The 25,263-nt window shown below is 36.7% G+C and overlaps 1 protein-coding gene across 3 annotated transcripts in view; it reads right to left on the bottom strand.

Annotated features, from left to right (window-relative positions):
* Positions 1-291: 291 nt before the first annotated feature.
* Positions 292-25,263, bottom strand: part of LOC102102649 (phosphatidylinositol-binding clathrin assembly protein-like) — a 29,852-nt gene continuing 4,880 nt past the window's right edge. The window contains exons 2-21 of one of the 3 annotated variants that reach the window (XM_005530015.3): positions 21,383-21,525; positions 20,119-20,194; positions 19,180-19,282; positions 18,898-18,991; positions 18,682-18,793; positions 17,545-17,651; positions 16,868-16,909; positions 13,286-13,371; positions 12,121-12,244; positions 11,340-11,476; positions 10,947-11,050; positions 9,967-10,113; positions 9,548-9,607; positions 9,338-9,448; positions 8,545-8,661; positions 8,393-8,423; positions 7,786-7,906; positions 5,661-5,717; positions 5,228-5,335; positions 292-4,659 (exon numbers count right to left, since the gene is read on the bottom strand). In XM_005530015.3, coding sequence (XP_005530072.2) covers positions 4,645-4,659; positions 5,228-5,335; positions 5,661-5,717; positions 7,786-7,906; positions 8,393-8,423; positions 8,545-8,661; positions 9,338-9,448; positions 9,548-9,607; positions 9,967-10,113; positions 10,947-11,050; positions 11,340-11,476; positions 12,121-12,244; positions 13,286-13,371; positions 16,868-16,909; positions 17,545-17,651; positions 18,682-18,793; positions 18,898-18,991; positions 19,180-19,282; positions 20,119-20,194; positions 21,383-21,525 — 1,895 coding nt within the window. In that variant the 3' untranslated portion in view covers positions 292-4,644. The remainder of the gene's footprint in view (positions 4,660-5,227; positions 5,336-5,660; positions 5,718-7,785; positions 7,907-8,392; positions 8,424-8,544; positions 8,662-9,337; positions 9,449-9,547; positions 9,608-9,966; positions 10,114-10,946; positions 11,051-11,339; positions 11,477-12,120; positions 12,245-13,285; positions 13,372-16,867; positions 16,910-17,544; positions 17,652-18,681; positions 18,794-18,897; positions 18,992-19,179; positions 19,283-20,118; positions 20,195-21,382; positions 21,526-25,263) is intronic. The other 2 variants (XM_014258780.2, XM_014258781.2) reach the window with 2 other exon arrangements.

The following is a 25,263-nucleotide window of genomic DNA, read 5'->3' as shown; positions in this document are numbered from 1 at the left end:
AATACAACTATTAAAAATAGATTTCTCTAATTTAGAAAAAAGGAGCACTGCAGCAGCCACACTTCCCTAGCCTGTCTGTTCCAGGCCCTCCACATTCTGATGGAATGTTGATGGCTAGGGAATGAAACCAGCTCCAGGCAAAGTCAACCAAAACTCACAGTCTCCCTGGAGCCTTTTCTCCAATGTAAACCACACAGGAGGAACAAGCCAATTAAGCACCCCAATTCAGCCATGGCTTATTCCAGAAAGCCTTGAGCCTGAGCACACAAAAAATGATCACACACACACACCTTGCATATGCCAAAGTTTATTTTTTTCCAAAACTTGTTTCATCAAATATGTGGATATGAGCAGGTTTTTTAAAAAAATGAACAATCTGCATATTAACAAATTGTGAAGTTCCACAATTAAAATATCAACACAGCCAGTCTTGTGCTTAGGCTTATATTTAAAAAAAGTATTCATAGAACATAAATCCTTAGATTTTTTTCCAGTTTGTGGCTAGTATATTTTTCACACATTCTGTATTCTTCACAAATGAGGGAACTCACATAAAGGAACAGCTGTACAAGAATACATCTGAAAAAAGCAACCTAAATTATCATAGCTCCTTTTAAATAAATATCCAATAAAAGGCACAAACCTGTCATGGGGGAAAACATAACATACAAGACCTATTAAATAAATAATGTGGAGGTTGGGGTGAGGGAAATCTGTTCCAGCACCTATTTTGTCATTGTTCCAAGATGAAATTCCAGCCAAACATTTGGTAAAGGATTAAGTTTAATCACAAGGATACACATCTGATATATACTGAAATATTTGATGTTACAATTCCTGTTGTAACAGGAATTTATGTAATATAAATGTAGTAACCTTTAATCAGTTACTACAATCTCTTTAAATAAATGATTATGAGAATCTGAATAAAGTAGTGATGCAGCAATGTACAGATCTATGACATCTTCAGTCATAGCAACAGGTTTTCTATATTCCTAGCTATCAGTAATGTATAAATGATAAAATGTACAGTTTCCATTGCTCAAAAATATAATATTTTCAATGGAAATAAACGAGTGATACAGTGCCTTTAGATGTTATCCTTACAATACAAACTACCCCAAACTAAGTTTTCCTTTTTATGTACAAATTAAGCACCGATCCACAGTGCCTATTATTCTAATTGTAACCCCCCTGTCCCTGTCACACATCAAATGATCCAGCTGGGGATAGGTACACCCTGTATTCAATCTTGTCAGAAGTTTTGTTGTTGTTACTTTTGTGTGTGTGTGGTTTTTGCTGTTGGTTTTGTTTTTTCTTACACAAAGTCCATTTGTTATTTTACCTACAAATATTCCACCACTATGTGCACAGATCAGAGCTTTTTTCTAGTACATATTTCCAAAATTTATTTAAAAAAAAACCCAGTAACTTCTTGGAGGCAAAGTCAAACCATTATCTAGAGAACATAAGAAAACCCCAGTTATTTAGAGGTACACGTTCAAGTCCAAGAGGCCTCACACAATCCACCTTTCCAAAGTCTCTCAGAAGTCATCCTATGGCGTACTCCATGATAGGCTGCCTGTAGCAGCACCAAGTCCAAACAGTGAGGCTCAAGTGACCCACTAAAGTACAATAATGCGAAGTGTACAGCACACAAAGTTTTCCTCCTCATTCAGACAAACATGGAGAGACATCTTAGTTATCAGCTTCCTGAAGTATTCAGAATATGATTCTGATCCAAGTTGGAAGGAAAGTCACATTTATATACAGCTCTCTTCACTCATCACAACTACTATTCACAGCTTCTGCAGGCTGGTACAGTCACCCTCAAAAACAACCTTGGTATTCAAAGTGGGGCGATTTTTTTGGAGAATAACCATAAAAGCCTTGGCAGCATCCTAAGTCCTTGTTTTTCACTTCTCATATATGTTATTTAAACACATATCCTGCCATTTTATATGTTCCAATACACGCACAAGGAAGAGGCAGGCAAAACCCAGGTCTGCACACTCGTGTGCAGAGAAAGATCACAGCAATCTTTGCTTCACAAGGATCAACTTGAAAGCCGTGTTTCAAAGCATCAAAAGAAGGTAGATTATAAAGTTTTTAAAACACACTTTGTGGCTGTTTCGCCTTTTTTAATACTAATAAATTGGTATCAGACAGCTTTGCTACAAGAAAGCAGACCAAAAGAATCATTAAAAGATCCAGAGCAAATAAGAAATAGTACAAGCTATTATCCAGCACTAAATCCATTTCTGAGCCAGGTATATTCCAGATATTTAGAATGCTCTGAAATAAAGTTATAACAAAGATATACTGCTTGCCAGGCGTTTATTTGCATACTTTATTAAAATAATGTGCTATTACTTATACAACTCAGTATAAGAAAGAGACCTTACAGCTTACAGTGCTAGGAACTGCCTGCTTGTAACACTCTCACTTCTGCCATTTATGTCCAGACATTTATAAACACATGGACTGATCTAATTTGAACACAAGACTTTTGATTGCTGAATGAATCTATGGAATTCACTATTTCTTAAATATACAGTTCCCTCAACACAACTACCCATTCTAAATGGCATCTATTCCCTCATCATGTGGAGGGCAACTATAGGCACTGAAGAACTCATTGGCTTAAAATTGTACAATTGTTCAATCCAATAAAGGTGGATTAAAGCTTGAAGCCCTTTTTAATTCAAACTTGAACATTAAACTACCATATACTAGTCCAAATTCTTTCAAAATCAATATACATCAAGGAACACTGAGTTTTAAATTTCTGCAAGGTTGCATTTTCCAGGAAATTAGCAGTTAAAAATTCCAAGGGTTGGGGGGAAGAGTTTTATTTTGTTTCTTTTGTATTGATTCATTGGGCAAAATATTTACCATAGGGTTAAGAAATACTACTTTTGCACTCTTTGGACAGAATTAAGCATTTAGAAAAATAGAAGGGTTGTTCTCACTCTGAGGAATGTGCTTAATTTAGAAGTTCTCTACAGGAGAGTTTGACAAGGTTCTCAGGCCTATCTGCATTTATAGTGAGAGTGAGAGATACAATTCGTGATTGCAGTGATTTCTACAATTACAGACTCTCCAAAGGATAAAGGACATACTATGCTGGAGGTCTATTGTAACAATAGAGAATTCAGCTTTAATATTAATCATTATTAGAAGTAATTTTACAGGAGAGCTTTTCATTGCATTTTGCCACGAAACTTCTGGAGGAAAGGTTGTTCCTGCTTCTATCTACTTAATTGTAACTACTGGGTTTTTTTAATGCTATTTTTTATCAGACAGTGAAAAATATAAGATAAGGCATTTTCATAGCCCATTTCAGTTCTGGAGGAAGATTCTTAAGTACAAAATATGTTCCAGAAGTCTGTACACATCTGACCCATTGTGAACAATACCTCATAAATTAGTTGATTTTAAAGATTTTCCTCTCAAAAAGAGTCCAGATTTCTTAATGTAGGTTTTTACCTTGAAATCACTACAGAAGGAAAAGATTACTGCAGCATCAAAGAAACAACTATCTAAAAGTTTACATTTATTTACACATTTAAAAATAATTATTTTTATATGGTTTACAACTAGGTTCTTATTTCAAAAAACAAGCTATTTTCTACAGCTGGATAATTTCAAAATCATTGCCAGTTCACAAGTATCAGCATGACTGCAAGGTTTGAGTCTTTTGACCTAATGGACTTTAGAAAGAAGAATTGGCTCTCTTCCCTCTACTGCAGTTATTAACAAGACTCTCTGACTGCTCCCATGTGCTGTAGTTGGGGCACTGACAAACACTGGCTCCCAAAGCTGCTCTTCCCTGAGCCCATGGTGGGAGGTGTCACCTGCAGAGAAAGTACCCGTGGAAGTGCAGCTCCTGGCACCTGTTGAAGGCTGCGTGAGCTGTTCTGGAACACACTCATCTCCCCTACTCCATCATAGACTTGCAGCCTTGCAGTTGCTAACTCTTTTTACTTAGCCCTGTAATACTGACATCCCAATGGAGCAATTTATTATTTTTAACTGTATCTATGTATGCAATATATGTCTTGTTGATTCACAGCATTTCAAACTTACATTATAGTTTGCAAATTACTATAAGTGTGAAAAAGCTGTCTGATTCCACACAATGATGGCATTATGATAATGCAAGCGTTGCTCTATCAGAGTATTTATCAGAGCACATAAAAGTTTTACTGCTCAACTTGATTTCATGTTTTGTCTTGGTTACAACAGCCACAGAATTTACGAATAAAATAAATAGCTTTAACATTCTCAGCCAATTCCTAAGGTAATCCACTGATGATTAAGGTTGTAGAGCAATCAGGTAACCTTCTATGTGATTTTGAACATGATAATCCAGCTTGCACCTTCTGAGTCAACCTCAATAAAAATAGTTTTCTGCTGAGCAGTTTTAAAAAAAACGTAAATCAGGAAACAAACATGACTTCACACTGCAGTGACTGTTATAAACAAGAATCTCTAGAGCATTGCAGTTCAAAACAATATAGTATTATACAGGGAATAAACAGTTGCCCTGTTCAGGAATACATCATGGAAAGATTGAAATTCAGTCTTTTAATTTTTTTTACCAGTATTTGGTTGTTCTCGCATCTTGTTGCTTTGGTGACTCTACATAAACTGTATCTGTGAAACAAAGATGATGTATTAATGCCACTTAGGTAACAAATGGTTTCCCAGTGTTTTAGAATAAAGAATCTGTTTGGCTGCCTTGTTACTTATAAGTTAAGTCTACAGGCTTTGGCACTTTAAAATAGCCCCAAAGAATATTACGACCTATGTATCTGGATGACAGGAGTACAGTTTCTCCAGTGTGAATAATCTCTTGTCCATACCTTTTTCACTCCCACATCACCTGATCCTTCAAGAGACTTCCAACACTGGTCTGGTCAGCATGACTAAAAAGCAAGTGTCCAGCTAATATCATAGCAAGACTAAACCTACATACCTTCACCACTCCTGTTTACTTAATATTGAAACAGTGAGAGGAAAAAAATCTGATTTTTACTTTCTTCCTTGCTTCCGGCAATTCCATCATCTGAATCTGCCTCCTCACCACCAAAGCTGATGCCCTTGACTGAGGAACCCCTCACTTTCACATGCAGAAACACATCAGCAGCCTTTCATGAAGCATTTGGTTGTGTTGGCCAAGGCAGAAGTTTCAACGTCTACAAGATTAAAGAGCACCGTTCACCTGAGTTTCAGAAACAGGTGCAAAAGGATTTGTTGGCCTTAGACCAGGCTGTGTGTACATCATTGAAGGGGGTGCCATCAAAGGAGCAGCTCCAACCTGAGGAGGTACCTGTGACAAAAACAAAAACCCCACAAAAACAAATATATAAAATTCAAACTACATTCACATATGTAAAGATACATATTTTTGCATTTTAAGTATAGTAGAAAGGAAATATATAAACACAGAAAAAAGTAAAATATTTTAAAAACTGCTGCTATATCAATTTCAGAGTCATGTCTTTCAATGCAGTGTGGGAAAGATACCAGATTTCACACACTATTGCCAATACATTTAATTTGCAGGATGGTTTGAACATCGTAATTCATGACATGCAACCCACTGATAGAGACAACTCAGTTTTTAGGAATACAAAACCAATCATGCTTCTTACCATCCCATATACAGGCACTTGAGGTGTGGTCAATGGGTATGTGATAGGAGCAGGTACCTTTAATCAAAAAGATTTTGAATGTTAGAGAAACTTGTGCATATATATATAGTAATATATATATGACTTTGAAAAACATGTATTTTTCAGTGCTAAAAATAACCAATTTCAACAAGAAATTGACTTACATATCCAGGATAGTCTACTCCATTCTGGCATAGCAAAAGGATAAGATAGAAAATTTTTTAATACTTATTAATGCTGGAAATTCTAACTAAGGGATGGAGTCCAGTACCATAACACTTTTTAACTATGCTCATTTATTAAAACAATTGAAGCCTGAGGAAAATAAAGTGCAAGGACAATAACATCAGTTACTATGCTTAGACAGTGACCACTAGTACAACTTACAGCAAAATTAGAAATTTTACTACACCTAGCCAGATTTGAGCATATTGCTTGCACAAGCATGTGTGCGAGAAGCTTTTAGAGGGCATGGCATGCGATGTTCCTTCTTGCTCCCATTATTAGACGAGGGCATAGAAAAAAGAAAGCCAAGAAAGCCAGTGACCATTCGGCTGAAGTGAATAGCAAGAGATGTTTAGTCAGGTTGATGTTGCCCACATATTAACATCTAATGTCAGCATGTATCATAATATGAAAAAAAGAAAAATTAAGAGCATTTTAAGCCTTATATCAAGTTACATTCACAGGCATGGCAATGCATGTGCTTCATAAGGCCATGCTTTGTTAAGCAGTGGTAATTACACTGAAACCCAAGTACTTAGATGAAACACTTGGCTGTGGGATAGGATGCAGTGGTACATGAACTGGAGTTCTTAGTGCCAGAGGCCACCCAGAACACTGAGACCATTGCAGTTCTGGGGCACAGATTTTAAAGAGGCTCATAGCTGAGCTGTATCTTCACATCAGTAATTGTTGTGGAGTTTCAGGAAAATATATGACCAGACACTTGGCATTAAACAGTCAAATGCACAGACTTGATGAACACATGAAATAAAAACATAACTTTAAATCCATGGTGATCAATGGTTACTAAGGTACCCTCTGTGTTCCAGAAATAAAAATGCATTATCACTCCAACAACACATTCTAGAGCACCTAGAGAGGGTAAAGAGATTGTATGGTCTCAAAAAATCTCATATAAACGTGCAATATAACTGTGCCTGCTCATCGAAGTTTTTAGTCTCATTTTTGAATCCAATACTGCATTTAATACTGTATTCAACTTCTCTAATCCTAAATGAGCATAGCCATGTAAGACAAGGAAGAGGCATTAAAGGCAAAACTATGCTTATTGCAAAATTAAGTCAGAAACAGTCCAAACTTCACAGCAAATGTGGTAATTATCCTAGTTGTCTACATAACTGAGATGAACACCTACTTCCCTCTAAGGCAGCTATATTTTAGAAGCGATTCATATTTCTATTGAATATACTATCAATACAACACACTTGAAAAATCTCTTTTAAAAGCATAGAAAAGTCAGTTTCCTACAATTATCCCCCCTAGAAATAAAAATTCTTCCTTTAAGTAACTATAAAAGGTACCCTTAACATTTTGTACTGTGTTAAAAAGAGGAATTTGCAGTTGAGCATTATCAAAAGACTGAAGTGCTGCTTGACCTCATTATTAAGGTGCGTTGCAGGGGTTGCAGCAGTGTTTCATGATACAATTGAAAGAGGAGCAAAGACTGGAAGGAACAGCAGTTTTGCCCTTAAAACACATTCTCTGGATTCTTGAAAGTGAATTTTTGTGTGCACATGCATGTGGGAGAGAGTGGTAACATTGCAAATACGCACATCAGAAATTTTCTGGACTGGGATCATTTGTTTCAATCCCAAAAGAATTTATGAAATGAAACAGGTAATCATGCTTTCACTTGAGACATAAGTCCTTAATTGACAAGTATTTCAGCAAGGATAAAGGAATAAGGAATAAAGGATGCTAAAATCTCTACCTCATTCACCAAAATCCAATGATCCTGTAAGCATTCCCTGCGACCCCCAGTCTTGTATCAAATGCCTTTGCTGTTCTTTATAAATTAATGTAAGCAGGGAAGCAGCATTTGCGAGAATGAAGTGTGATTTCACAGCACAGAAATTACCATGTGTGGAATAGTGGGTAAGGGAGTTGGGTTCCATGTGGTTGATGTGCTTGTTTTTGCTTGCCAGTTTGTTCCACCAGTAAGTTTTTTCTCTGTAGGCTGAGACCACTGCATATCTGATCTAAAACGAAACCATGGTGTTAGTTTTCATGGAAAGGCAACAGCTAGAGTGAAAAAAACGTAACAGGAAACCCAAACATGCCTTAATGCATGCACACAGCTGAAATCTATGAAACACTCAGAATTTCAGTTACTAATGTATCTCTTCTCCAGTATGTGTGAAATTCTGTTGAAAGTGAATTATCAGTACTGCACTGTGCATATAATGATTATATAAGCATTATAATGATTAACTGGAGTTCGATGTGACTTTTATAGTGTTTAATAAAAATACTTCAATAAAAATATAGCAATTGCAAAACTAATTAAAGTGAGTTACTTTAAAAGTTAAGGTTGGCCATGTGATGGTGACTGACCACTAACACACTGTTCCAATGCCCTTTTCAGTTACTTTAAATTGTTTCAAGTGATTAGATCTTTGCCATGTTAGTTTCAGAGACTATCAAACAGTCATGTGAAAATATTCTAAGTACATATATGCACTTACTTTTTGGATGGAGTTCCTCCAAAGCTAAGATCTGTGGGGGAAGAAGAAAGAAACAGACAAAATCCTTCAGCATTTTAATTTGGGAGGGAAAAAAAACTTACTGTGCTTTCAGTAATAAATGGGAAAGTTAATTTTAAAAGCTTCACACTTACTTCCCACTAGATTAGCAAGTGAAGAATCGAGGTCATTTGCCAAAATTTTTCCACTTTGCTGGCTGGCTACAGCAGCTCTTTGACTTTGTGGTGGTACTGTAGGTTGCATTACATCATCTAGAAAATGAAAACCTAAACAAAGAAAAGAAAGGCAGCTGTTAACAAAATGGTTACATTGCATTTAATAAACAACATCCATAGGCCAGGGATCTATTTTCTTTATAGAATACTAATTTGAGTATTTATATGTGAAGGTTCAACATGATGGAAGTATTTAAGATTTTGATAGCAGCATAGTTTAACTTCTTATTTTTTATGGAATACTGCATTGTACCTACTAATCTAAAAGAATTTTTAACTGTATATCAACAATATTTTGCTATACAAAAGAAAAAGACTCTAACTCAAGTGTTTTTAAAGAAACACACACAACCAGTTCTGCACTTCTGCAAGTGCTGTGCCTGTGAATGGAGTCAGAGGGAAGTCATCACCATGTATCAAGTGAAAGCACAGAAGACAAATGAACACGAGCTTACCCATTAGGAGACATCCAGTGGGCCATGTTGAAAGTTTGCTCCCCCAGAGAGAGAGGAAACAGTTATTACATAGAGAATGAAATCAGCCAAAGCTAATTTTAAAGTAATTAACAGCTAACAACTAAACTGATTGCTTCTTATCAGTCCATAGTCACCTTATATTAAGTTATTAAATTTCCAACTGCAACAGCAATTATGCTAAATTGTTAAGCAATTTTTGCTTGTAGGGTATAAATTAGTCGTAAGGCAGTTTTTACCACTTGCAGTCCTGTACTCTGGTGCTGCAGATTTTCCTCCGAAAACAGCATCAAAGTCCACATTAATTGCTGAAGAGGTGGTACTTGGAGAAGCTGAATGAAGAGGAAAACCTGAAAAAAAAGTCGAGGAATGAAATACACCCATGAAGTAGTATCATTCATTCTAGTGAAACCAGAAAGTTTTAAAAAACAACAAAAAAATCAAATTACCATCAACGGTCAAAGGATGATACACAGAAGCATATGTTGGCTTATGACCACTAAAGTCATCTTTGCAAAGAGAGACAAAAACAAGATCAGTTTTAAAGATAAACAGGAAGAGGGAACCTAACAATTAAGTCTGCAGTTAAAACTTAGGAAATTTTACTATTATAAAAAGTTTTTTTTTTTTTTTTATTTTACAGATTTGAGAAGCCAAGTAACTCCTGCATTCCCCATTACAAAAGAGAAAGGAGGCTGCAGTTTGAAAGAAATCAGCAGATTTCAGCTGCAAGTCTTAGGATGTCTAGACTGGGCAAGCAGAACAAAAGAATAGTTTCTTTCAACCACTAAAGATTACATGGCCCACATTATTAGCATTATCATCTCCAGTTGCAAATAAATGACATGGGATTTGTTTGGTTTTTTACCACTAAACAGTTCCACTGTTTGTTTGGAGGAAAAAGAAGAATTGATGAAAGGGGTGGCAGATTTTATAGCTTCTTCAACTGGCTTCATGTCAAAGATGTCCAGATGAGGTGGAGAACCAACACAACCATTTGAAGACGAGAAAGGACCTTTCAGATGCAGAAGTGAAGGAAAGAATACAGGGTACAAATAATGGAAAAGAAAAACAGACTGAAATGATTGAATATGAGCATGTTCTAGACAAAGAATACTCTAGACAAAGTCAAACTGTAAATATTCTACCTAATGATCAGTCAAAGTTAGATGCAAATTTCAGATGGATATTATATAGATACAAATTTTAGATACAAATTTTTAGTTTCTATTTAGGAAAAATAATTCTAATATTGACATTGGTATCAAAGAAGTTAGACACTACATTTTTGGCTTCAATAATCTACATTTTAAATAGCATGTAAGAGTATCAGTTCCACCTAGTAAAACACAAACATTTACCATGGTGTTAACATTGCCTTCTTTAGGCATTTAAGCCATTTCTCTGACATCTAACCTGACCATTCTTTGGAAGGATGGGTGAAGAAACTGGAGTCCACAGCTTTTTTACAATAACTCTGAAGTTACCAACACCTCTTAAATGACAAGTATATTAAATATTGCTTAAGTAAATGGAAATACTAGTCCAGGATCTTCTCAGTTATACCTGCTTAGGTTTTATTTTCCAGTATTTTTCAGCTTTGATCTTTAGTTCCATTTCTTCTTTCTGTCCCCTTTATTGAACAGTTCCACTCCTTTGTTCTATGAACACTAATGCTAGATGTTCAAGAAAGTTTGTCAGAAATTTCAGATTATTTTCTTCATATTTTGTTATGAATGCTTGGATGCAAAATACGTAAGGTTTAAGATGCAGATTCAATTAAGTATGCAACTTGTATTCTAAGAATTCCCTTATCATTTAGACAGTCAAATCAAGGTATGAGCTCACCTCCCCAAGCACTGCTTGCTGATGTTGATATAGCTGGAGTACTTTGCACAGTTGGAACAAATGCAGGCTGAAGATCAAAAAGATCACTAGAAAGATTGGGCATGCTGAATAAGAAATGAGAGAGAAATGTGAAGATATGTAACAGACATTGGTCCAAGTGTTCATAAAAGCAAGAACACAATCTCATTGTCTCTTATTTGCTAGCAGCCCAACAACAGGGATACAAAAAACTGATAATTAAGCACTTACTGGCAAAATTCCTGTGGGTACACCAAGAAAACTTGAGCAAAATGTACCTGAGAGGTAACTATGATCACAGTTTTGCAGTTGACTGTAGAGCTACAGGTCAGTGCAGTAGTTTCTGATTCTTTCAGAAAGCAAAATATCTCTCACCTATTTGTTGTGGGTGCTGGTGCAGCAAAGAGGTCAACAGCTACAGTGGCATTCACACTTTTTCCTGATAAAGTGCTTGGGGATGCTGATGTGCAAGTTGAATTTGATACTACAGAGATTTCTCTTAATCGTTGCTCCTGAAAGATGAGAGAGACAATTGTCATTTTAGTCTTATTAATTTATTAATATTTCAGTCCTGGAGACATTTTCCAAGAAGAAAATATTAATTACAGTCTTAATAAATAAAACACTTTTTCTATAAAGTCCTAGAAACAGAAGAATAATTCAAGTTAGAAATAAGAGTATTTGTTTTAACAACGCATGTAAAAATCAAGGTGAGACTTGATGTTTTAAATAATTATTTTTTAATTCATATCTGCCTAGAAGTTAATCACTTCTAGTCAAGCTACACATTCCAGGCTCCCTCCACAGTCACTCAGAGAAACAGCTCAATGGACCTTTGTTCAGGAAGACCCATCTCCCTGCTTTATGAGGCTCTTCATGGTTCAATTCACACATTCAGAAATCAGTGTGACAACATACCAAATAATAAGAAAGCAACATAACACCCTTGTTTAAATTAATTTCTGGTTGACATCCCTCACTACTTCTAGATATGTCTACTGCATTTTTACAGCACTGGTCAAAGTACAGGTGTATGTTTTACACAGCTCACACTCCTCACATAAAACACTGAGTGACCTTGCAAGCTTCCTCACATACACTACTTTATCCAGTTACAAAAAATATTGGAATACAAAACTTGTTAAAAACATCCTACCTTCAGTGCCTGCAGTCTAACTTGCTCTTCCTCCAATGCCTGCTGCTTTTCTTTCTCATCCATGCGGCTGAATGACATTCCTGTATTGGCAAGTGTGGAAACAGCACTAGATAGGGCACTGGCTCTAAAAAGAGCAATAATTAAAAAAAAAAAATCATTTAAAAAACCCACAGTCAAGTATACATCACTTACAGTTTAATCATTAAGTGCCTTATCTAGTTGTGTGTCATCCTCCTTCCCAGTCACCTCTTCCCTTATTCTCTGGTAAGAGCAGACACCCCAAAAACAGTTTGATGACCAAAAGGCACGAGTACACAGAGTGACTCCCTTGAGCTTCAGTGGGTAGGAACTGGAAAATGTGGAATATAGCAGTTGTCTTTCCTCTTTAAAGTTATCTAGACTAGACTGGAAAGTTATGCAAATGGGAGAGGCACAGAAAGCTTGTTTGTACACTACTCAACAGCAAAGAAAGCACAGCATTATACATAAGAACAGAATATTGTGGCAGTGAATCCTCAGATTCTTGAAAAACAATCTGAGGAGAAAGACAGCAAAATAGGAACATAGCTCAGCCTGATACATTTATCAATATTTACCAAGTTTCTGTAGGAGAATGTCTATGCCAAAAGAGATTTCTCATTATTCAGTTAGAAGTACTTTCATACATACTGATACTGTACTTGACAGAAAGAATAACACAATTTCTTTCAGCACAACATATCTAAGCTAATTTGGCTGTTCTGAGGAGAGGCTGAAGAACTTTTACAAGAAGGTTAAGATAAATTCACGGTCTGAGAGGTAGACCATGAATATATAACTAATAACAATTCAGATAAATACCTTCCTGTCTTTGGATTTTGATACTCTTCTTACCCAACACCTTATAAATGTTACAAGTCAAAGGACTTTAAAAAAGTAAAAGCTAAAAAGAATAATATACAAGGTCTCAGCTCAGTGGTTTATTACAGCATAATCAGAAGTCTGTCTGAGACACAGGGAGACATACCTGTATTTGAAATGTGGCAAAGCTATCAGATGTTTCATTTTTATTTCTAAGAAGATATATTCGGAAGTGAATAAAAATCATGACTGAATCCTGAAAACTACTAGAATGACAATGACAAATCTTAAGTACAGGCATTGTTGTAATTCACTGGGTGCTCACCTGCTGGCAGCAGAGACTTCCTTTGTTTTCTTTCCCTCCACAGAAGCCAAATGCTGTTCCAGTGCCTCAAGCAAGCTGCTGGGTGCCTACAATTAAAAGTACTTATAAAACTCTGCTTCTAAAAACACATCATTGTTTAGTACACAGATTAGTTTTCTCACCAGCTAAAAACAAAGAAAACCTCACACATCAGTAATTATGCCTTTGAATTTTGCTGCCATTCTACACACCTAAATTCCATCTACTCAGTGGTGGTTCCTTGTAAAGAGTGGGACCGCAGAGGCAGGAAGGAAAGATTTCCCAGAGTGGCTCTGCTTCTGTGCATGCAAGTTAGATTTTTGGTTTTGGCAACAGTATTTGCTATGTTAGAATTAATAGAATAACCAGAGCTCTCTTAAACTCACAGAAGTCCCCAAACAAACATCTGGCATTTTTTATCTAATTTCCCAAGTAACAACAAAAACCCAGTAACTCTCCATTCAATTATTTACAGTCAAAGGCCTGCAGTGGAAACACCTGACAACAGCAGAATGTTAGCTTTGATAAAACAGGAAATCAAACACAATCTGATCCCAAGGACACTATTGCAGACTGAGTAGCTATTCAACATGTAACTGTACAATACACCAACTCAATTACTCTAAGTGAAATAAATGTGACTGCAGATTTAGATGAAGGGAATGTACCTCTAAAATTTAAATCTATTTGCCAGGTCAGTCCTCCTTACCTGGCAGAGTTTCAGAGACATTAAGCCTCTCTTACCACTCGCCAACTTTCAGGAGGTAGCACAGATATAACAGGCATTATTTGGAGGAAAAACAAACTTGCCCTTGCTAGCCCTTCTGTACCAAAAGCTAGAACAAGGCATTTCCTGGAAAGAGGAAAATATTATTCACACAAGGCTTTGGCAGGCAAGCTCCCCTTTGAAATACAGAGCTCAATTCTAGCTTCCCACTTTCATTTAAGACAAATTCAAGCTAGATGAATCAAGAGAAAAAAAACCAAACCGAACCAAAACAAAACCAGAATAATCCTAATAAAGTTGCTTGTCTTAAAATGAAGACCTGATCTTATATTTCTTAAGTAGAGTGAGGTAAGCTGAGACAGTGCAGTTACCTCAACAGGTAACAGGTCTAACAATAGATCATGAATAAATTCAGTGTTTGACCCAGACAGCTAAATCCCATGGGGGACATTTTGAAATACATTCTTGGAAAAGTATCAGAGATAAAAAACCCCAAACCAACCAAAAAACCAACCAACCAAAAACAACAAGTAAAAAAACTAAAACAAAAAATCCCCAATGAAACTAAACCTCCCCACACTTTATCTTTCAGGAGGCACAACAGCTTGCAGAAGGCATTGCATGGCACAGCTACTTAGATAATCTTAGTAACAGGAGACTGTCTATGCCCTAATTCCAAAAAACTTTTCCTCATCTTTTTTTCCTCCTGAAGCCACTCAAACTTATTTGTATGGAAATGCATATTCTGTACTTACTTTTTCTAAAACCCTCTGAACAACCCCCTCAACCAAAAGAACTAAAGAACTAAAACACAAACAATCCAGTAACCTCCTTTGAACTTTCTTACTACTCCAGATATCCAACAAAGCATCAGACTTGGAGTGAACAGGGTAGTTTTATGTCAGAAATTATACCTGGGCTAACCCAGCCACTGACTTGAGAAAGTTTGAATTTCATGATTCACCTCCATGTCCCACCCCCCAAAACACGACAGACTAACATCCATACAGAGGGAAATAAGCCAGTTACATTCATGAAATACAGGAACAGATATTAACAGAAAGCAACATCAGTGTGAAACTGGGCACCTACAAAGGAAAATATTTTCTTCACAGAAACAGGCAAAAGTGGCAGTATTAAGAAATTCCAACAAATACTTTTGAAGTGGCACTAAATGCATGTACAATTATTCAACTCATGTTAAATGCCACAAAACTTTCTAAGTGGAATGTTTTGCAGTGGCTGTGAAATTGCCAAAATGCACAGGATGCTGAGGTCTACCACCAGCTCGGAATTGCTTTTCTCATATAAGTGCACTTACAACAAAACAGCTAAGCTATTAGAAATAAATGTTGTGGGCACAATAGATACTAAATATTTTCTCACTTAAAGTTTCAAATGAAAAAAGCAGCAAAATGAAGTTAAATATCCCTATTCCCAGTAAATAAAAAACACCGACTTGCTTTCAAGAACCTTATAATGACCCAATTAAGTGAACAAGGGCATACTGACCCAGTGAGGTATAAATAACTTCAGACTTGAGTACATTGTGATTAGCATAATACAACCCAGCTGAATACTGCAGTACTAATCAAAAGACAAGGTATGACACTAAGATCAAACACCAACAGAAAACTTCAAACTACTGTTTTCAATCATTACCTGCTCCTACCCTGATAGTTTCAGTCATATTTCTTCTATACCAAATAGGCAAGTTCTTAAAGTGATTAATATTAAATGCTAGGAGCAAGCATTAGATATTTGTGCTTTAAAGCATGCATGATTTCGGATGGAAATCATACTGTAGGCAGTAATGAACAGCACTGACAATGGAAGTTTGTGGCTTAGGTTTGATTTCCATATTAAAAAGACACTGAATAAGGTTAGGCAAATCTGCACACTAGATATATTTTTCATGCTTAACCCATGAAATTTAGTTTCAAGAAGCTAGAGTAGGATTAGATGTGATTGTTCAAACATTTCACATTAGATTTTTAGTTTCTCACTGACTGCACTCCAACAGCTCCAGTACTTAAGCTCTAAGGCACTGCAGTTTGTGCCTTGGTCTCCTCAGGCTGTTTATTACACCCTGCAGGTTACTCTGTGCTACCGAAGTAATGACAAAACACTCTTGCTCTGTTGGGTTGGCCCTAGGTGAGAAATAAAACATCCCTATAAGCTGGAGAGACTCACAAAGAATAGCCTTATTGACCTCTGTGGATTATCAGTGTTTCCTCTTCACCAGGTCAAACCATTTCCTCACCTTCCTTCTACCCCTCAGTTCATCCTCACTGGAAGGTGTTTCCCTGCATTCCACCTTTCAGACTGAGTTTTCCAGCACACAGTCTGCATTGCACATGTCCCTCATATTACTGAGTAAAATCAAAGCCAGCATTAAGAGTTGATATAGAAACATCAAATTTATTCTTCAGACTTAAGGGACAGAAAAAAATTCAACTGAACCAGCTCACATCTTTAAATGTGTTAGAAGACATTAAGTTAGAGTGAAATAGAAGGTTTTCCTCTAGGTATGGCAAGATACTTCTGTCTTAGCTGCCAAGGAATCCTCTGTGATAAAAACCAGAAATTCTTGAAAAATATTATTTTCTCTGAGTTTTATCGATTTAAACAATCAAAGAATCTCATTAAGAATTTCAAAGTGTAAGTATTGAATACATTTAATCCATGTGAGGAGCTACTATATATATCCCACATATAAATACACAGAAGAGAATACAGTCTCAAGAAGAATGATTACTATAATACATACCAACCTTTAAAAACACAAACACAAACAACAAAATAATTGGATTAATCAATATGCAATGTACACTTACCTGAGTAAGATCTGGAATGTCACCCTGATCAATTCCAACTTGCTGGGTTTACAAAAAAAGAATGGAAAAAAAGCACATTACTACATGCAGTGGCAATGTAAATAAAAAACAGCAGTGTCTGAATGTTATATAGAAGCTAGCACATTAAAAATATGTTGACAATTTTCTGGATTGGTACAAGTTTCACTAGGAACACACCTTAGAAATCACAAATTAATTAAACTGCATCTCAAGGCAAACTTAGTTTTTCATCCAGGCTAACTTTCATGCAGAAAAGCCTGCTAGAAACATTAGAAACACCTCACGCTAGAAGCATTAGAAATCACACTGCTTACTGAAACTACTTCTCAACTTTTAAGCACTTGCAGCAAAGGAGAGCCCTATAATTATCTTTAAATAGACTGTAATAATCAGTTTATACATTCTGGAGCATTCATAAAATTTATAATGATACTTCAGAAAATTTACTATGTGGTCTGGCTAATAAAAAGGATACCAAAGAATCCCACTTCATTTTAACAAGCGTATACAATCTTTAAAATACCTAATCTCTAGAATAGTTCCTCGTATAATGAAGTTAAGGAAACAATCTGTTTAAAGGTGTTTTTATGAATATTGATACTGTACCAATACAGACGGCTAAACTATAACCTTTCCATACACATAGATAAATTTACCTCTGCTACTTTGAGGAATTCTGACAATTTGGTCATTCTGGCTAGAAATTTTTTGTAAATATCCAAGCCTTCTTTGCACTGGTTCTTCTTCATATCAAAATATCTTTCTGAGGATACAAATGAAACTCTTGTAAGATAATAACCTCCTCCCCCACCAAAAAGCTGACACAGTATTATAGAAGTTAATTTAACACAACCTTCAGTAAGAACCGATAGCAGAAACTCAAAGCTAGTCACATTTTCAAGCTTCCAGGAATACAGCTTATAATAGGTCAGTGAATACAAAACCACTGATTTTTCTGTTTCAATGTACTAGACTATACTGCAATAATTTATGAAACATGGATGTGAATCAGTGCAAATTGTTAAATTAGGTATTATGGTGAATATTTTCAAAAAGTCAGCTTATTATCTGGCAATGAGACAAATTATTTTATAATTTGAAAATATTCCTGGTATTTATTTACCTTTTTAGACCCTGTATCAATACATTTTGATACTGAAGTGGCTACATATACTGAACTGACCTACCAAAAGGAGCATCAATTACATTCTTCACTTTTTATGGTTTTGCCCTATATACTTACAAATATGGCACTGAGTAAAAACTAATGGATTTACAGAACAAACTGAAGGCTTCATTCATAAATTTGCTTAAATAGTAATGAAAAGGCTTTGCTAAAAGCTTATCACCCTTCAAAAAAAAACGAAACACCTACATTTCGTCTCATCAGCACAGGCAGATTCATGTACCAGTCAAAAGGTGACCAGTCAAGTTTTAAAGGAAGTATAGGAAAACAGATTTCAGCCATACTGTGAGTATATTAAATACTCAAAACACTACATATCACACCAAACCTTTACAGTCAAATTGCAAAGGCTATCCATTGCACTTTCATAGTATTTTTGTTTCAGCCTCACCAATCACCCTCCCATTTCACTTTCTGCTTCAACATGTATTCTTCCAGGTAGAAGTAGATGTGTAAGCTTATGCTCCTGGTCACTAAAACTAAGACAGGCTTTATTTAACAGCAAAAGAGACAATTTATTAAGAAACTGCAGTCAGAAATTGTCTATGTTCTTTAGTTTTCCCAGTATCTTTCACAAAATTCAAAAGCTAAAAAAAATCTCACATACCTAAAAGGTTAATAATCCCCTCATTGTATGCTGCAAAAAGTCTAATGGAATCTTTAAAGAGGAGCATAAAGGCAGCATTTATTACACCATTTGTTAGTTCATTTGGATTTGCCTGTGTAGAAAGCAATGAGAAAGTAAATTAGTATTTAACAAAATAATGAAACTCTCACTTCAAAATGAGGGTGTGTTACTTAACACTGAGCCTGAAATACTTACATCAAAATCAAGGAGTGCATCAAGCTGGTTCTGTATGATTGGAAGGGTTTTCAGAAGCTTTTCAGGATTCATAGTTCTCATCACTCCATCTATCCTACAGAATAAAAGACACATATTTACAATACACAGATATCTCAGCACCATTATATTGTTTCAACAATACAATATTGCTTCAAAGGGCCAAAAGAACACCATTCTATGACAAGCTTAAGAACAACTGTGTTTCTTGTCCTGCCCCCTGAAACAAAAAGGTTCAAACAGAATTAGCAGTAGTAGTCTTACCCTCTTTTCATTTTGGTGAAGTCAACTGCTACAAGTCTATATGAAAGTGCTTTTTCATTCAAGTATCTGCTGTATCGCCTAATGAAGGTAGACATATCATAGCCTAAAAGTTAAGCATTTGCAAGTTAGACATTTTGAAGTGGTACAGTTTTTCAGTTCTTTTCATGCATTCTCCTACTAGTCTATTTTACATCAGCTTGCATAAAATGTCCTTCCAGTCCTTCCCTTTCCAGAATCTTGAGATGTGACGTTAGTTTCTTCCCAAGTTGCTACAATTACGAAAGCATTTGTTGCAATTATGAGAATAAACACATAAAGACATTAAAATATTAGACAAGAACTGAGCATAAAAGATTAGGCAAGCACCAAGCAGTTCTTGTTAAGATGTTCTTGAAATTAGAATAAAAATGTAGTCCTCGTAAAATGCTGCAGAGTTTGGTAACTTATCTGCCCATCCTTCAAACACCACATAAAAACCTAAAAACGTGTTCTACCACTAGCAAGTAATTAAAGGACTTATCACAGATTTGAAGAAGTTCTCCCTATTTATACAGCACATCCTAGTTACTATTCCAGGCACCTTAACAGTAAATATTTACTCCTAAGGCTTTAAAATGCAACAACAAAAATTATTATTGTGCTGATAATTAATCAGATTTATTTTAATAAGCAACAAGAGCTCACTTTGTAAAATTTACAGCTGTGTGTGCAATGCTACATACATTACAGACAGATTTCTAGCACTCACCTAGGTAACCCAGAATCTCACTTTACCTGTGTCTACATTCTTGGCTGGACATTCTTTGGTGTCTCATGCAATAAAAATCAAAACACTCTTCCATTTAAATGTCATTTAGCCCCTAGTGTACAACAAACACATGCACCATCACAGAAAAAAAAAAATAAGTAGAGTTATTTCCTTCAGTAAAAGATCCTTACCCTGCATGGCACTTTTGTCCAGGTAGTTATTTAAGTTGAACAAAGTGTTCCGGGATGCAAGATATTGGATAAAGCGCTGTTGGTGAAGAAAAAGTTGAGAATGTAATTGCTGTGAGAGATAAAACACAGAAGCATATTACAAGCAAACTACACTTACCTTGTAATTGTTTCTGGTAACCTCTATCTACAACAGAAATTAGTTAAAAGGGAAAAATTTAGAGGAAAACCTGAAAATTAACAAATTATCAAAGCCTCTGAAGTCCAAAACTCGATTTGGCAAAATATAAATTTAAACTAAACAAAGAAACATCACTGCTCATGAATAAAATATAAATAACCCTAGAGGATGCTGCCTAGTTAACTTTGTACTTTAGAACAGACAAGCTGGAAAACACAAAAAAATACTACTTGCATTATCCAAGCTCTGGAAGCTTGATGTAGCTCAACCACTGTAGTATGAAGAGCACACTATGTTTTACAGGTCATTTCAATGAAATTCACAGAGCTTGGCAGAGAGGGGGAACACCAAGCTTTCACAGCAGTTTAATGGCTGGAAAGCACTTTTAGGAATCATCACTTCAAAGTTACCAGTGGTCGACAATCATTTCTTACGTCAATGACCACACACAGGTTCAGGACTGTTACCTCACCAAAGTTGAGCTTTTAATATAAGGCTTGTGCAAGAGAGGCTAAATTTCTAACTCCAAGTTATTGACTAGGAAGCTTTTAATAAATTGAGATGAAATAATTTAAGTGAATTAAATGCAGTAGAACAGTGTTTCAGAGGAATATTAACAGCAACAGCATATGAAGACTCAGCCCATTAGGTGATGTCCTGCAAGATGAAATATTCTAGACACCATAGTCCTCTCCCCTTCAGCAACTATTCTTTCTTATCTGTTATTAGGTTGGCTACACATTTACAGAGTACTAACAAGACTCTTCTGCTGTGCTGCTACTGATAAGCACTACCCTAATGAAGTAAAACTCATCAGAAGTTTTTCAAGCCTTTAATATAGAAAGGCCATTCACTATTCCCTCACAGACCAACCCAGATACCTGCAAGTAAACTGGAAATGCTGATATGTTTTGGTATTGAAATAATGAAGGAATATTTCTTTATGTCTGGACAAATACTTTATAGCCATCAGCAGACAAAAAACAAAATCTTTGAAAAACTGAAGCACGTATCTAATGCTTTATAGATTGAGACAATTTTTTAAAAGCTGCCAAGTAGGCTTTAACAGAGCAAATCATATCTTACCTCATTTCCATACATCATGAGGTGGTGTGTTGTAATTAGAGCTTTGAACACTACAACCCAGCTACTGTTTGCAGTTCTCTCAAAGAGTGTATCTGCCAACTGTGGAATATTCACATTCATTTCATTTGTGCACTGTATTAGATCTAAATTAAAGGAAAAAAAAAAATCAAAGCATTTCAATGAGTTTCATGCTCAGAGGATCAACATGTTATTTTGAGGTTTTTACATTGAGAGTTCATACTGGAAGCATTAACTTCAGTTATTTTTGTTTAAGAAATAATTGAGCTCCTTTACTCTCCTTCCTCAGATTCACTATTTTACTGAAACACTCCAAGTATGAACTTCAACGGCATTTCAATAATTTTAGAGACCAAGTATCTCATCAACCTGTTCTATTAAAATGAAGCCCAAACTAGTCTCTGAAAGCCAGTGTGAGCAACCTTCTGGATGTTCAATGCCTGAGGCCACTCAATCTAACAAAAAAAATGAAAATCTGAGGAGCAAGGAAAAGCTGAGACATCCCAACCTCATGAGATCAACAGGCAGCACAACCCTGCCATCCAACCTAGGCCTGAGTACTCACAGGATGGCAAATGAGATGCTACAAATCTGTAAAATACGCCTCTTTTCTGTAAGAATTAAGAGCATGAATTTGCATCTATCCATCCTTCCACTTAGCTTAAAAACACCTGGTCACAAGCCGACCAAGTGTTTTATGATGGATCATGGTAGATCTCAGCCTTTCATATGAAAAAAGTTCTTAGTGTTTTAGACTGACAATAAACTCAATAGGAGAACATTAACTTGGGAGGTCAGAGACAGAGAGGTTCAAGACTCTGCCTGACATTTAGTACAAAATCAGAACAGCCTCCAGCAGACACATGGGAAGAGCACTTGCCTGAGAAGGCTGAAGAAGGTACTTGCTGAGAAAAGAGCAGAGAACTGAATCCAGGACTACTCTAAACCCCTCAAGACACGCATATCAGGCATTTAGTCTCTCTCTGTGCTAAATTTGGCTCAGGTGTGATCAAAGTACACCCTAAGGACTGGGCAAGGCTAGTAAAACAAACATCTGGTTTGAAAAGCTTCCTTTGTAGCCTCTCATTTAAGCTGAGCCTGTGAGCAGCCCCTTGGTAGCTCAACCCATTGCTGTTTTGCGCAGCTTGTCTGGATAAGGACCTGAAGAAGGGCAGGTACCTGGGAAGGCCAGGAAGCAACTGAGTTCTGGCACCACTGCCTTAGCAGCAGCATGGAAAGGACAGACTGCATCGTCATAAGCACTTTAAATGTCAACTTAAGAGTTCACACATTGATAGTTTAGGACAAAATATTTCATAGAAACATTACACTTAAAATTGCTATCTTTCTAGTGCACACAGTATATTACAGATAGACCTTAACTAAAGATTGGTTTATTAAGAAAAAGTCCTTTGTTTAAAATAATTTAATAATCAGAGTAATTTTAACAGAGTAAAGATTTTTTGTATCATATCAAGGTAAAAAGCTATAAAACGCAAGCTATAATGAGTTACTAATTTCATTCAGAGGTTTCCAAGTATGTACAAAACATGGAAGCTGGGATGAAAACTTTCACTTAGCAACAGTTATTAGTTATTAGCAACACACAAAAATGCTGAAATAACTGCACGAAAAGAAGCACACCAGAAGAAAGAAGCTTTAAGCAAGCTATACATCAAAACCTTATTGCTGAGTAGTATTCAAATAGCTCAATACTTACAAATGTGAACTTTCTCAAAACCCAAGTAATTTGTTAGCTACTGCTCTGTTGGGGGTTGAGTGTCCTTCCTTTTGTTTCATCTCACCTGTTGGAATTTTTTGCCCATTAGCTGGGGGGACACCCTATTGCTGGTGCTTGTTGGGTGCTTGAGAAGAAAGGGAGTTTTGGCTGGGCACAGAGAGGAAGGGGGCAGGTAAAAGGGAAGGCAGGTGCAGCTGGGGGCTGGCTGATTTCTTCGGCTTCAAAGCAGAACAGATGCTCAAAGCAGTTGTTGCTTGAAGAAAGAAATTTGCCATCACCCACACAGAGCTGCTTCTCCTTCTTCGCTGGTGGGCCTCACACCCCTGCCATGCTGGGACATGCGTGCCAGGCACCGCCACGGAGCTGCTCATCCACCTCAGCCACCGGCCCGGAATCTCTGCTCATTCCTGCTGTTCCAGCTGAGTGTTCCTCAGAGCCCTGCAGGAGCACCAGGACTGACTGCCCGAGGGGGTTTGTGAAGCAAAGCCTCTCCTCCATCCCTTCCCGTCTCAGCCAAGAAGGCTGTCACAGGGTCCCTGGTTCTGTTTTGTTGTTAACACTGTAGTTACTGTTGTTTGTTTGCCTTGTTATACATACTAGTAAAGAACTGTTATTCCTATCCCCAGATCTTTGCCTGAAAGCCCCTTGATGTCAAAATTGTAGTAATTTGGAGGAAGGGGGTTTACATTTTTCATTCCAAGGGGAGGCTCCTACCCTCCCTAGCAGACACCTGTATTCTAAACCAAGACATGCTCCCTACTCATGATCATCAGATGATCTGTCAAATTGGGAAGTATTTTAACCTAGAAGTCCAAACAGTCTATAGGCAATTATTGCCCCATATAATGAACCAATCCCAGAATTTATTCATAGGGAAATAATGAACTCTAATTCAACAGCCTCATCAACTGAATGAGGATTTTGTTGAGACATTTCTAAGTAGTGCTCTCAAAACACACTAAGGCAACTAAGTCTTCCTAAATTAAATCAGTTTATAATCAAGTATAGAAATACATGGAAAACACTGAACAGTATCCAAGAGCAGCAGCTAATGTGTCTGTACCCCACACAGAAATTTACAGGACTATTACAAGTCCTACTCTCAGTTTATAAAAATCAAGCAACCAACAAAAATCTCACGAACGCTTTCTAGAGCAATACCTATGAAGCTAGGTAACAGTTAAAGAAATTCCATTGATCTGCTGAGGTCAAAGACCACATAGCCTATCAAAAATATGAATTCAGCACAAAGTCCTTTTGCTTCATATAGCCAGTAAACAAGTCAAATTTTTAATACTAAATGTGCTTATTAAGTAACAGATGAAACTAGGAAGGAAGATCAAAGTTAAAAACCAAAATCTTGCTGCTTTCCAGTCAAGCTAGCCAAGCTATTTTCATTCCTATTTTGCCAGTGCTCCCCAGAGACTTCTGTCCTGTCCTGCCACCTCCCCTCAAGCTAAGGTCTCCCAGCAGACCCCAAGATGATGCTAACACTGGGAGATCCTTTGCACATTCTGGTATCTGTGACTGCTACTGAGTGTTCTTACAGTGCTGTTCAGGCAAAATGTAACAGTAATTCCACTTCTGGCACGTGCATGCAGTCCTCCCTAAGCCTCACATCCATAAAACAAGTTTTGGCTCATGCCAGAATAAAGGTTTGCTTCCACAAGAAGCCATGCAAATATCTTCTGTCAAGTGTCAGTAACAGAGTGGAGCTAACAGAGCTCTGCTGTATTTCAGAAGCTCTTCGTTATTGTTTCATTCTGAAGTGCTTCTTCTTGGGAACTTCTGTGTAAGATGTCTGCCTGTCCATTTCAAAAGGCAACCAAAATGAAATAATTCACATAGGCAGGGCCACTAGGAGTCTAATTCAAGCTGCGGCTGAGGTTCAAGGGCCTAAGTGAGCTGCCAGCCCATGCACTCGACACACATGCTGAAGACAACACTCACTGGCTGCCCTGAAGACAGTTTTTACGGAGGTACTCAGCACAGCGTGGTCCCTGATTCCAAAATCTCCTTCAACACCCAAGCACATAAGTCACAGTTAACAATATCAAAGAACACATGCTTAGACAAACAAAATGTCTCTAAAATACTAAACTAAGCAAAAAAATGTCAGTGC

Source organism: Pseudopodoces humilis, chromosome 15 (assembly GCF_049639895.1).
Source record: "Pseudopodoces humilis isolate 2021_Gansu_Grassland_sample_001 chromosome 15, ASM4963989v1, whole genome shotgun sequence".
Classification (NCBI taxonomy): Eukaryota; Metazoa; Chordata; class Aves; order Passeriformes; family Paridae; genus Pseudopodoces; species Pseudopodoces humilis.
This window is presented reverse-complemented; position numbering and strand designations above follow the sequence as displayed.